General features: G+C 42.6%; 1 protein-coding gene across 1 annotated transcript in view; it reads right to left on the minus strand.

Moving 5' to 3' along the window:
* Positions 1-14,352, minus strand: part of DCBLD1 (discoidin, CUB and LCCL domain containing 1) — a 75,475-nt gene that overhangs the window by 7,592 nt on the left and 53,531 nt on the right. Inside the window, exons 6-8 of the mRNA XM_068985161.1 lie at positions 6,296-6,429; positions 1,479-1,519; positions 319-534 (exon numbers count right to left, since the gene is read on the minus strand). Coding sequence (XP_068841262.1) covers positions 319-534; positions 1,479-1,519; positions 6,296-6,429 — 391 coding nt within the window. The remainder of the gene's footprint in view (positions 1-318; positions 535-1,478; positions 1,520-6,295; positions 6,430-14,352) is intronic.

The following is a 14,352-nucleotide window of genomic DNA, read 5'->3' on the forward strand; positions in this document are numbered from 1 at the left end:
CATCTGAAATTTCAAATCATTTTTCAGGCCTGCTTTTCTTATCCGCATTTAGAAACTTGATGACAGATGACTTTTCACACTGACAACATGCCGTAAAAGGGTTTCGCAAAGAGATACCAGCTCTCTTATCCACACATCCATCTGTATACCCTCCACACAGGTTCTTCTCACAGAGACAAGGTGAAGATTTTTTTTTTTTTTGAAGATTTGTTACTTTTAAACAAAACATGATATTTTGAGATGGGGACTCCCATGCAAATTCAAGACAATTTCAATGGCAAGTCATCTTGTTTCATGAAATTGCAGTTGTGTCCGTACCTGTTATTTTCTTTTTCTCTCCCAAATCTATCCTCAGCCACTCTCTCTGTTTGTGATTCTTGCTCCTGTCTCCTGAAGCCCACGACGGGCCTTGGTCCTGAAGTCGGGCTTGGCCAGGAGACCAGCGGACCTGATCTCCAGTCTCATTGATCCACTCCCAAGAAGAAGAAGCTCTGATTTGCCTGTCAGGTTCCAAAATCAAGGATCCACTGCAGCCTAGGATAAAGGGCAGGAAAAGATTTCAGATACGGACACAAAATGAAAGCAAAAAAAAACCACCACCCCATTTCACCTAGAATGAGTCAGTTGATTTACTTCTGTTCTGATACTGAATCAACTGTTTAATTACCAGTTTTTAATGATCCAGAGTTCCATTTGACTTGTTGGTCCTATGGGGTCTTGAAATTGTTGCTGTTTTTTTAACAGAATGTATATCCCCTAAAAGTGATATCTCTTTGTCCCCACTGTAGATTTTCCTTTCTATCCTCCTAAATTCACCCTAGTTTCAATGAAGTGCAAGGTGTCTTAAAAGCTTAATGCTGAGGTTCTTCTCAGTTGATTAGAAGGGGGACTTCATGCTCCGTACCCTTGAAGAGCAGATACAGCAGGTGCTCAAAGATCAGTTCATCATACCCAACATCACCCCTAGGCGCTTAACTACAGCAATGCCCAAGACAATGCGGAGGCAGCAGATAAAAGGCCAGTCCTCTTCCTGGGCAGAGAAGACAAGTTTACAGTGTTCTCCCCAAATATCTTGTATGAGGGAGACTATTTCCCTGGAATAAGTTCCATGATGGAGGGGCTAAAAAAAGCCTTTATACTACATATTCATTTTCAATAACTTGATCACAAGTACAAGTTGTACTTACTCAAAAGCTTTTTCTGTTAAAAATTGACAAAGGAATTTATCTTAAATGTCATTTTAAATTTTCATTCTTTTCGGCAAAAGTTTGAGAGATTATTAAAAAAAAAAAATTTCTTCCTAGTGCTAATTGGGTTTATTCTCTGAGGTATTTTTAAGTCACAGCATATTGGTGCTACATAGCCTGAGGGGAAACAAAAATAATCTTTTAAACTATCTCATCTGAGGGGTATGGAAGAATAAACTACCCCTGAAGATTTTTAAATTAACAAATTCTTAAGGAAAGCATGATCCTTACCATTGGAGGTAAACAGAAAGCGCTTGTCTGACAGGGAACCACTGAAATAATAAACACAAAGATGAGGAGGTGAGTTGCTTACTGGATCTTAATGACTGGTACAGCGCTGCAGCACGGGGCTCAGAGCCTTCCCACACCGCACGTGGTCCTCAGAGCACCTGGCAAGGCCACTCTTCTCTCCGTCACTGGCTTTTCATAGACCAAGAAACTCGGGCCCTTTGAAGGTAAGCAACTTCCCTGAATTCATACAGGTGGCCAGTGGCCAGGACTCTCGAGGCACTGCTTGTGAATAAAAATTCCGTGCCGTTTCCATCACGCCACAGTGTACTGGGAAGGGAATGTACACATATACGGTCTCTAGGACACCCTGAAATCCCAGGTAATGAGTTTGTGGTGACGGAGGCAGAAAGGACATGCCCTTTGCTTCAGCAGGCACCCCCACAGCACCCCACTCACTATCAACCGTCAAGGACCACTGAGACATGAAGACACCTGCTCACTTTTAGAAGAATGAGCATGGTATCTGCTGCCTTGGCTACTGACTTCACTCCTTCCCTGAGTGGCCCTTCTCAGCCTGAGGGACCTCCTCAGCCTGGTCCCTCCAGTCACACTCCGACCTCCTGCAGCAAAGACACCAAGCCGTGAAGCAGCTCCTGCCTCTGGATACCAAGGTGCAGCTGGAGAAGACTCAGAGCACCTCACTGACAGGTCCTGAACCAGTCCCCCGCTGCTGCTGGACAGTCTGCACAGCTGGCATTGGCCCCTGGGGCTCTGGGCCCCCCAGTTCTATGACTTGTATTACTTTCCTGGCGAACTTATCAGATCAGCCTTGCTCTGCAGTTGTCTCCAGCAGAGAAGAGGTTCCTAAGGCCTACAATCACATTTTTCTTTTTGTAAATCCCTCATCAACTCAATGCTGTGACAGTACAGAGAATGAATAGAAAACTTGAAATTTTCAAGATTCATCTTATATGCATCATGCTTTATGTATTAGATACCAGAGGTAAACAAAAAAGGTAGATATCACTGTCATGTTCAATTTTACAATCTGAGTACTGCTTACAATTTTTAAATGTTTTGACTCAATTACTATGGCAATAATGAACAAAGAGTACTGAAATGTGAAATCCACAGAGAACCCAAAATTAGTCTGGACAAGAGTATTAGCACATTCACATCAAAGGTTTTGTTTTGTTTTGTTTCTTAAGTAACAGGTTTTTCTTTCGTAAGTAACAGGCTTTCCTGGTGGCTCAGACGGTAAAGCGTCTGCCTACAATGCAGGAGACCCGGGTTTGATCCCTGGGTTGGGAAGATTCTCTGGAGAAGGAAATGGCAACCCACTCCAGTACTCTTGCCTGGAAAATCCCATGGATGGAGGAGCCTGGTAGGCTACAGTCTATGGAGTCGCAAAGAGTCGGACACGACTGAGCGACTTCACTTCAGTCACTTCACTTTTCTTTCATATTCTTTGTCCACTCTCAGGAAGAGACTCTGTAAGCCTTGGTTTTCCACATTCAGGTTCTATTATGATCCGTGCCGAGTATAATGCAGGGACCAACCATTTCATACATGAGAAAATGCAGGCCCACGTTGATCATTGGACCTCCTTCAGTTCATAGTTAGTGGCTGAGTGGAGGTGAGGACCCAGTTCTCCTAACCTTTAAAAAAAGGTCCACACTGTTGCAGTTCACATTTTTGCGATTCATATTTAAATTAGTTAAGATGTATTTAGAACCTCCTCTTGATTTTTCCATTTCCTCTAACATTCCTGCACTATTACACTTGAAGTTTGGCCGGATAAGCCCAAATAATACTGCCTCTTCCCTGATCGCCTGGATGTGCTCTCACTGCCATGAATCATTAAAAGATTTATTCTGTGACTGAAAAAGAGAAGTTAAAGCAAGAAGGTTAGCTTTGGAGTTAACCCTGAGAAGATGATGATGCTAGGGAAGGCTGTGCTTCTCAGATCTCTCTGCTTGGCTCTCCTCTATTATCAGCTGGAATATGTTTTTCCATTTCACCCAATTAAACTAATTAAATACAAACACCTAGAGAATTCTGTAGGTAAATAAACTGCTGCTTTTAAAAATAAAAACCCCCTAGGGAGGATGGGATTCTGAGGCATTTGCACACTAGGGTGAATGAATCAGATTCCAGGAATTGCCAGCCTTCCCAGAGGGCTGCAGAAGCCATCATGAATTGTCTGATGTAAACACAAAGCCCTCTCTGCAGATGGTCTGAGCCATCGTCCTCTGTGAGGTCAGTGGCTCTTCCTGATTCCATTCTGGTCTCCTCAGATCAGGGAAGTGACCTGACCCGGGATGAATCCCAGAAGAACCCTAGATATTTACTTTAGGGACCCCTTCTTCCTCAGTGGCAATGCTTCCTTCTGTGTGTCTTCCTGAACACCAAACAATCATGCGTGGGAACAGAAGTTCAATGACCGCATGTACTGTGCTTCCCCAACAGCAAAACACCACCGATCAAAACAGCAGCTCCCTGAAGACCTGGGAATGGAAATCAGTGGAAGGGATGGTGTGAGCACACAGTTTACTCTTTTCTGCTGATCACAAAAAGAAGACCACAGAGCCAGAGGGGAGAAGGGACCTTGATATAGTTCTAGACTTCCGTCTATGCACACCAAAGCAAAAATCATTCAATTAGTTCAAATAACTATACGGATTGTGGTGCAAAACTTTGCTAATTCATTTATGATTTAGATTTCTGGACTCTTACTTTTGCCCTCAAGTGTAATATCAAATTATATAAAGTGACTTCTAATGTAGTAAGTCCAGTTGATGTAGGAGAAGTAATTGAGGACATTATGTCTACTTTTATTCAATAGCTTAAATAACTTTTCTTCAAAAGTAAAATAAAATCCAAGTAATACAAGTTTAACTGTTTCCTATCCTGTTTTTCTAAAAAAGAAGCATGAAAATGTATTCAAACAGGCAAGAGACCCAAAAACAACAGACCTAAGGCCAGAGGCCAGTTTTTTGGGCCTGTTTGGAGAAGTAGCGCCGCAACAGATCCAGGTCACAGCTGGATGCCTTCCTGATAAACAGCAACACAGCATCAGTAGAGCAAACCATAAGACACATAAATAGATCTTCAGCAGTCAAAGTTGAGCAGACACTTAAAGCCTACTGTGCAGAAGCAATATGCTATGCTATAAATACTATGAATCATGTCTGACTCTCTGCCACCCATGGACTGTAGCTCACCAGACTCCTCTGTCCATGGGATTCTTCTGTTCTCCTGGCAAGAATACTGGAGTGGGTTGCTCTGCCCTCCTCCAGGTGATTTTGCTGACCCAGGGATTGAACCCGCGGCTCTTTTCCACTAGTGCCACCTGGGAAGCGCCCCATAAATCAGGGTATAAATTTATAAATCAGGATATAAATTTTAATGTCCCAAAGAGTTTGAGGTAAGTATGTAAGTTTAAAAAAATGTATATACTTATGTGTGGGCATATATAATACATGTGTACATAATATAAAATGTTATTTATGTTTATAGTTCATATGTATGAGCACATACATGTGTATATACAGTCAGCCATATCTGCAGATTTTGCATCCCCAGATTCAACCAACCAGAGTAAAAATCTTCAGGAAAAAAATTCCAAAAAGCAAAATTTGAATTTGCCACATGCAACTCTTTACACAACATTTACAGTGGTACTGACAACTATTTACATAGCATTTACATTGTATTAGGTATTATAAGTAATCTAGAGATGATTTAAAGTCCATGGCAGGATGTGCACAGCTATATGTAAATGTTATGCCATTTCATACAGGGAACTTGAGCAGCCCTGGATTTGGGTATCCACAGGGGTCCTGAAGCCAATCCCTGAGGACGCTAACTGTGTATATAGTGGCTCAAGCAGCACTGCTCCCTCACCAGGTGGCCACCCATTCCAAAGGGACGTCCCTCTGGACCAGTCTTAGCTGCCTGCTTATACAGATGGACATCTGGATCATAAGGCTAGCCTATTTTAGCTATAACAGTTCTAGTTTTCCTCTCTAGAAGCTGAGGAAACCTGAAAGCAAGAAAAGCTGAGGTTGAAGTGTTTAAAACAACTGACACTTTCTTCGTAAAACACTAAAGGATAACACAAACAGAAGTTAACAGTGTTAACAAAAGCCATCTTTTTTTCACTTCTCAACTGTTATTCATCCTTAAGAGACGGTCTCTAGGGATCCTCTAGGGATTTCTGTGGTTCTGCCTGGGTTTATTTCAGTCCTGTGTCTCCTTCATATCTTTGGTAATGTTGGTGAGAATCAGTAGTTTATATAAACAGGAGAAACTAGAGAAGAATAAGCCTTTATTTCCTCCCACTGAAGCACCTGAGAGGAGAATGTTCTGCTGCCCTGGGACTTTAGAAATGTGCCATTTTAACCAACCTGTCACCATAAACAGCGAACTATTTTATTGCTGCAAGACAAGTCACCTCAATTGTGTCGGACTCTTTGCAACGCTATGGACCATCGCCCATCAGGCTTCTCTCTCCATGGGATTCTCCAGGCAAGAATACTGGAAAGGGTTGCCATGCCCTCCTCCAGGGCATCTTCCTGACCCAGGGATAGAACCTGCATCTCCTAAGGCGGCTGCATTGGCAGGTGGGTTCTTTACCATTAGTGCCCACCTGGGAAGCCCAAACGGCCACTATAAATACTACTCTAAGCATTCAAACATTTTTCCCAGTTGATAGGCCCTTGGTATCACATGCCAGCTGTCTTTAAAAAATTGTGAGCTGATTACATATGCCTGCAGGGTTACCTTGCATTCAGAACAAAAAGCTAAGTACTTACTCCCTTGAGAGAACACCATTGGCCAGGATTCCTTCGTATCGACTTATCCCTTTGCGCAGAATCACGCTGATCTGACCACCCACTTCATCTGCAATCACTCCTGCATGGATGGCGGCTTTGCACAATAGAGAGGTCTGAAACACAGCAACATCATCACTTACAAGTGACTCAACAATGCATTTCACATATGGTGGGAGTTTTCCATTTTGTTGCAACTTGTGGTCAGGATGCCTACATGACCCATGATTTGGCTAAATTAAAATTCACTTAAAGTAGAAGGGAATGGAAAAAAGTATTAGATAACCATCTCAGAATGACATTAGAGCCATATATTTATGCTGACTAACTTGGGAACCTTCCCACGTGGTAGGAAGGAAGGGAGGTGATTTAGAGTATCCGTGGCTCTCTAGTGAATAATGCCTCCTGGTGGCCATGCCCATGTGTGGTCACCTCCTACACTGAATCTGAACTGGGCCATATCACTTGTTCTGTTCTGCTGCAGGTAACGTGGCCCTGCCAACTGTCAGTGAGGCCTCCTGAGACTCCCACCCCAGATGATCTATCACACAAATGCAGCTGCAATTCTAGACAAAGGAAGCTTAAGAACCAACCAACCCGCATTGTTGACCCACAAGCTGGTCAGCAAAGAAAATGGCTATCATTTTAAAACATCATTTTAAGTTCTGGGGTGACTTGGTCAGCAAGAATAGATAGCTGCTCAGCTTCTTACAAATCCTGAAAGATGATGCTGTTAAAGGGCTACACTCAATATGCCAGCAAATTTGGAAAACTTAGCATTGGCCACAGGACTGGAAAAGGTCAGTTTTCATTCCAATCCCAATGAAGGGCAATGCCAAAGAATGTTCAAAAACTATCACACAATTGCACTCATTTCACATGCTAGCTAAGTAATGCTCAAAATTCTCCAAGCCAGGCTTCAGCAATACATGAACTGAGAACTCCCAGATGTTCAGCTGGATTTAGAAAAGGGAGATGAACTAGAGATCAAATTGCCAACATCTGTTGGATGATCGAAAAAGCAAGAGAATTCCAGAAGAAACATTTACTTCTGCTTCATTGACTGCTAACGCCTTTGACTGTGTGGATCACAACAAACTATGAAAATTCTTCAAGAGATGGGAATATCTGACCATCTTACCTGCCTCCTGTGAAACCTGTATGCAGGTCAAGAAGCAACATTTAGAACCAGACATGGAACAACGGATTGATTCCAAATTGGGAAATGAGTATGTCAAAGCTGTATATTGTCACCTTGCTTATTTAACTTATATGCAGAGTATATCATGCAAAATACTGGGCTGGATGAAGCACAAGCTGCAATCAAGATTGCTGGGAGAAATATCAATAACCTCAGATATGCAGATGACACCACCCTTATGGCAGAAAGTGAAGGGGAACTAGAGTCTCTTGATGAAAGTGAAAGAGGAGAGTGAAAAGGCTGGCTTAAAACTCAACATTCAAAAAACTAAGATCATGGCATCCAGTCCCATCACTTCATGACAAATAGATAGGGAAACAATGGAAAGACTTTATTTTCTTGGGCTCCAAAATCACTGCAGTTAGTGACTGCAGGCATGAAATTAAAAGACGCTTGCTCCTTGGAAGAAAAGCTATGACAAACCTAGAGCTTGTTAAAAAAGCAGAGACATTACTTTGCCGATAAAGGTCCATCTAGTCAAAGCTATGGTTTTTCCAACAGTCATGAATGGATGTGAGAGTTGGATCATAAAGAAGGCTGAGCACCAAATAATTGCTGCTTTTGAACTGTGGTGTTGGAGAAGACTCTGGAGAGTCCCTTGAACTGCAAGGAGACCAAACCAGTCAATCCTAAAGGAAATCAACCCTGAATATTCATTGGAAGGATTGATGCTGAAGCACCAATACTTTGGCCACCTGATGTGAAGAGCCAACTCATTTGAAAAGACCCTGATGCTGGGAAAGATAAAGGGCAGGAGGAGAAGGGGATGACAGAGGATGAGATGGTTGGATGACATCACGAACTCAAAGGATATGACTTTGAGCAAGCTCTGGGAAATGGTGAAGGACAGGGAAGCCTGGCGTGCTATAATCCATGGGGTCACAAAGAGTCGGATATGACTGAGCGATTGTGCAACAACAGCAGTTTCTTACATTTGCTTTACTAAATACACATTTTGAGGATCATTTGAGAAGGTAAAACTTCCATACCACAGTTTCATTTTAAAATTAGACATTTAACAAGGCATCAAAACCAAAACTCCTTTCTCCAGGGGATCTTCCCAACCCAGAGATTGCCGGAGAATTCCACGGACTGTATAGTCCATGGGGTCACAAAGAATCAGACATGACTGAGCAATTTTCACTTTCAAAACCAAAATGGTAGTATCAGCCACATGGACAAGAAAACGGGATGAAGGTCTCAGAGCTAATGAAGAGCAACCCAGGGCCAACAGCCCCCTTCTCGTTTCCTGAATCTCCTTTGAGTGGCTCTAACAGCTGGCTCAGCCCTCCATGGCTGCTGGCTGGGGTGATGAACCTGGAGCAGGTACCTGGCTGCCTCTGATTAGCAGATGGCCCTGTGATTGGAAGTGCGGCTGGAGAGAAGGAAATGGAACTTTTTCACAGGGCGCCCAGGCCGGTGTGGGAGGGTGACCTGGCCATTAGCCTGGGACTGAGCAATCCAGAAGGATCTTTTCCTGAATAAATTTTAGCAATGCCTCACTTCTCTGTGATGGCTAGTGCCAAAAAGCAGCTCATGAAAATGTGTTTCATAACTGAACTTGGGAGTTTCTCTTTGTGTTAATGCCAACACTGTTTACCTTACTGCAGTGGACAGTTTTTCTTAGGTTTAGGTTATAATACTAGGAGGACCAATGAGAACAACCATATTTTTTGAGTAATGTGAAGCCTCTTGATGAGGGTGAAAGAGAAGAGTGAAAAACCTGGCTTAGAACTCAACATTAAAAAAACTGAAGATCATGGCATCTGGTCCCATCATTTCATAATAAATAGAGGAGGAAAAAGTGGAAACAGTGACAAATTTTATTTTCCTGGGCTCCAGAATCACTGCAGACGGTGACTGCAGCCATAAAATTAATAGACGCTCCTTGGAAGGAAAGCTATGACAAACCTAGACAGCATATTAAAAAGCAGAGACAGCACTTTGCCACCAAAGGTCCATATAATCAAAGCTATGGTATTTCCAGTAGTCATGTAAGGATGTGAGAGCTGGACCATAAAGAAGGCTGAACACTGAAGAACTGGTGCTTTTGAATTGTGCAAAGAGATCCAACCAGTCAATCCTAAAGGAAATCAACCCGGAATATTCACTGGAAGGATTGATGCTAAAGCTGAAGCTCTAATACTTTAGCCACCTGATAAGAAGAGCCGACTCTGGAAAAGACTCTGATGCTGGGAAAGACTGAAGGCAGGAGGAGAAAGGGATAACAGAAGATGAGATGGTTGGATGGCATCACCAACTCGGTGGACATGAGATTGAGCAAACTCCAGGAGATAGTGAAGGACAAGGAAGCCTGGTGTGCTGCGGTCCCTGGGATCAGAGAGTCAGACAGGACTTAGTGACTGAACAACAGCAAAAATGCAGTTGCAATAAAATTCAGAACTTTTGTGATCTTTAATTTAGACAGCTCATATTTCCTGAACTAGATTAGATTTGGCAAAGTGAGCCAGTTTTCCAGTGGCTACTATCATAGTGAAAAAAGGGGAGGATTTCATGACAGAGAAGAAATAAGAGAAGAGAATGCTGAAACAGATGCAGATACTACCCCCTTCTTGATTTGGAGGGAAAAAAAGAATTAGAAGATAGTAATCTTTAAAAAGGCAACTTGCCTTTTCATCTTTTATGAATTTTTTTAAGGTGTCTTGGAGAAATATCAATAACCTCAGATATGCAGATGACACCACCTTTATGGCAAAAGTGAAGAGGAACTAAAAAGGCTCTTGATGAAAGTGAAAGTGGAGAGTGAAAAAGTTGGCTTAAAGCTCAACATTCAGAAAACAAAGATCATGGCATCCGGTCCCATCACTTCATGGGAAATAGATGGGGAAACAGTGGAAACAGTGTCAGACTTTGTTTTTTTGGGCTCCAAAATCACTGCAGATGGTGACTGCAGCCATGAAATTAAAAGACGCTTACTCCTTGGAAGAAAAGTTATGACCAACCTAGATAGTATATTCAAACGCAGAGACATTACTTTGCTGACTAAGGTCTGTCTAGTCAAGGCTATGGTTTTTCCAGTGGTCATGTATGGATGTGAGAGTTGGACTGTGAAGAAAACTGAGTGCCAAAGAATTGATGCTTTTGAACTGTGGTGTTGGAGAAGACTCTTGAGAGTCCCTTGGAGTGCAAGGAGATCCAACCAGTCCATTCTAAAGGAGATCAGCCCTGGGATTTCTTTGGAAGGAATGATGCTGAAGCTGAAACTCCAGTACTTTGGCCATCTCATGTGAAGAGTTGACTCATTGGAAAAGACTCTGATGCTGGGAGGGATTGGGGGCAGGAGGAGAAGGGGACGACCGAGGATGAGATGGCTGGATGACATCACTGACTCGATGGACATTGAGTCTGAGTGAACTCTAGGAGTTGGTGATGGACAGGGAGGCCTGGCGTGCTGTGATTCATGGGGTCGCAGAGTCGGACACGACTGAGCGACTGAACTGGACTGAACTGATTATGGTTTTAGTCTCTTAGGGCACAAAATAAAGGCACTAGCTATAATGGGGACATCCTGAATGTAAATTCAGCAATTTAGTGTATCACCCTGTCTCTGCCTCCAACTCTACCAGATGTGAAGTCATCTTACTTCTCTGGACCCAGCTTCCCAGTTCTCCTGGGCAGTGAAAAAGCTGGACTGGGTGATGTCCAGAATTCTAAAGGGCACCCTGTGTACTATTATAGGGTCAATGCAAGGCTGCTTCCCTTTCTCAGCCCCAAATGAAAGGCAGATTGATCCAGGGGTCAGCTGGGCAGCTATTCCCACTGTCTCTGGGATCACCTGGCTTCCTCTGAATTCAGCTTGGGGATGGGATGGTCTTCACCCCAGGATCCCTGCCCTGTGTAGAGCTCTCAGTGGACTTGGCATGTCCAAGGGCCTCCTTGGACAAGGAGGACAGCTTTATGGGCCAACAAGCAATGGGACCTATTGTTATCATTGACAACAAATATTCTCATTTCCCACAGTCCCTAGCATTGACATACCCAATGGTATGTGTCCCTTTTATGGAATTTATTTCATTATATTATTGCATATTAAATTACATGTATTTGTTTAATATTTTTTCATTATTTTAAAGGCACGACAATAGATACATCCCCAAGAGAATAACCACCAGATCTGGCTACCATAATATCATGATAAAATTGTAAGTCCTTGCCTGGGTTATTTCCAGGAAGGAAGGTTATTTCCTTAAAAAAGAAAAAATCACTCCACCAACTTAAATAAAATTGATGTTTTCTAAAGCCGAGGCTTTTTCATCTTGTTGTTCAGTCGCTAAGTCATGTCCGACTCTGTGACCCCATGGACTGCAGCATGCTAGGCTCTCCTGTCTTTCACTGTCTCCTGGAGTTTGCGCAAACATGTCCACTGAGTTGGTTATGCTCTCTAACTATCTCATCCTTTGCCACTCCCTTCTCCTTCTGCCTTCAGTCTCTCCCAGCATCAAGTTCTTTTCCAATGAGTTGCCTCTATGCAGCAGGTGGCCAAAGTATTGGAACTTCAATTTCAGCATCAAACCTTCCAATGAATATGCAGGACTGATTTCCTTTAAGATTGACTGGTTTGATCTTCTTGCTGTCCAAGGGACTCTCTAGAGTGTTCTCCAGCACCACGATTAGAAAGCATCAATTTTTCAGCACTCAGCCTTCTTTATGGTTGAACTCTCACACCTGAACCTGACTACTGTAAAAACCATAGCTTTGACTATATGGACGTTTGCTGGCAACGTGATGTCTCTTCTTTTTAATATGCTGTCTAGGTTTGTTATAGCTTTCCCTCCAAGGAGCAAGTGTCTTCTAATTTCAAGGCTGTAGTCACCATCCATAATGATTTGGAGCCCAAGAAAACAAAATCTGTCACTGTTGCCATTTTTTCTATTTGCCATGAAGGGATGGGACCAGATGCCATGATCTTAGTTTTTTTAATGTTGAGTTTTAAGTCAGCTTTTTCACTCTCCTCTTTCACCCTTATCAAGAGGCTCTTTAGTTCCTTTCACTTTCGACCATTAGAGTGGTATCATCTGCATATCTGAGGTTGTTGATATTTTTCCAGGCAATCTTGATCCCAGCTTCTGATTCATCCAGCCCAGCATTTCCCATAATGTACTCTGCGTATCGGGCTTTCCCAGTGGTTCAGGGGTAAAGAATCTGCCTGCAGTGCAGAAGCTGCAGGACACGTGGGTTCGATCCCTGAGGTGGAAAGATGCTCTGGAGAAGGAAATGGCAACCCAATCCAGTATTTTTGCCTGGAAAATTCCAGGGACAGAGGAGCCTGGTGGACTACAGTCCATGGGGTCACAAAGAGTTGGACACAACTGAAGCAACTTAGCATGCATGCATGCACTCTGCATGTAAGTTAAATAAGCTGTTAAATGAACAGCCTTGTCATACTCCTTTCCCAATTTTGAACCAGTTCATTGTTCCATGTCTGGTTCTAACTGTTGCTTCTTGATCTTTAAAAATTCATATTCACTGAACTGGGATTTTTAAAATTTTTCCTTTTGAACAATAGATTTATACTTTGTTTTCTAGCTATTTGGGGACCTACACTTCACTGAAATGTAAATACAGGAAAGCCTATATTAATCAGTGATTGCCTTAAACAAAAATATTTAAACATATTTCTTCAGGAAAGGGAATGCGAGGGACAGCTGAGAACACCTGCAAGGCTCAGGAACTTGGAAGCTGGTGAAATCAAACATCTCTCAAGTTCCCCGAGCCACAACAGATGACCGAGCAGATCAGCATGAGAAGACTCAAAGAAGTCATCCAGCCCAGAACTGGAGCATTTTCTTAAGTCTTCCTTTAGGAAAAAACAACTTGTACTAAAAAGTATTGACAAAGTATTAAAATTTAATATGCATAAACATTTTAGATTCATTTTAATATGAAGACGGCTCCCCTGGTGGCTCAGTGGTAAAGAATCCACCTGCCAATGTAGGAGACACAGGTTCGATCCCTGGTCCGGGAAGATCCCACATGCCATGTGGCAACTAAGCCCGTGGGCCACAGCTCCTGAAGCCTGTGACCTAGAGCCCCGTGCTCTGCAACAGGAGAAGACCCCTCAATGAGAAGCCCATTCACTGCAACTAGAGAGAACAGCCCCCACTCACTGCTAATAGAGAAAGCCCTGGCACTTCATTAAAGACCCACCAGAGCCAAAAATAAATAATTTTTTAAAACCCCAAAGATAAGGAAAGCACATGTTCAAAATTATAAAAAAATGTATTCCTCAGTCTATTCAATGAATTGTTTTAATGTCGCTACAATCTTCATAATTACCATGATAACATTTTCATTAGAAAAGTAATATAAACTTTAGAAAACATGAAAAAATAAACTCACTATATTGTCATCAGCCAGAGATAAGCACTCACCTATACGATATATTTATTTGCCTCTGGCTTTTTCTGGGTGTATGCAGCTGGGTTTCTCCCTTTCTCTGCTACATCAGGAACACACTTTTTGCACTGTCTCCCTGTAACTTACAGTACTTCTTGAATATTTGGGGGGAATGGAGAATTACTGAAACAAGTTAGTTAAGGGATGTGTTCCTCTTAAAAGCAGATAGTACAGTCAGCAGGCTTGGGAGAAGCTGCCAAGAGAAAAACTGTTCTGAGCACTTTTTATTTCTGGTTTCCAGGTGAGGCAGAGCTTAAAGTCTATTTCTTATCTGGCATGTTGAGCCTACACTGTACGATGCCTTAATTCACCAGCCAAGGAGACAGAATCACAGAATCTTCAGGATTCTAAATGATCTTGAAAGTTTTCTGTGACACCTCCTAACAGACTGTCCCCTTCTCCACCCCACAGCAGCTTCCCA

The sequence above is a fragment of the Capricornis sumatraensis genome, chromosome 13 (assembly GCF_032405125.1).
Source record: "Capricornis sumatraensis isolate serow.1 chromosome 13, serow.2, whole genome shotgun sequence".
In the NCBI taxonomy this organism is placed as follows: Eukaryota; Metazoa; Chordata; class Mammalia; order Artiodactyla; family Bovidae; genus Capricornis; species Capricornis sumatraensis.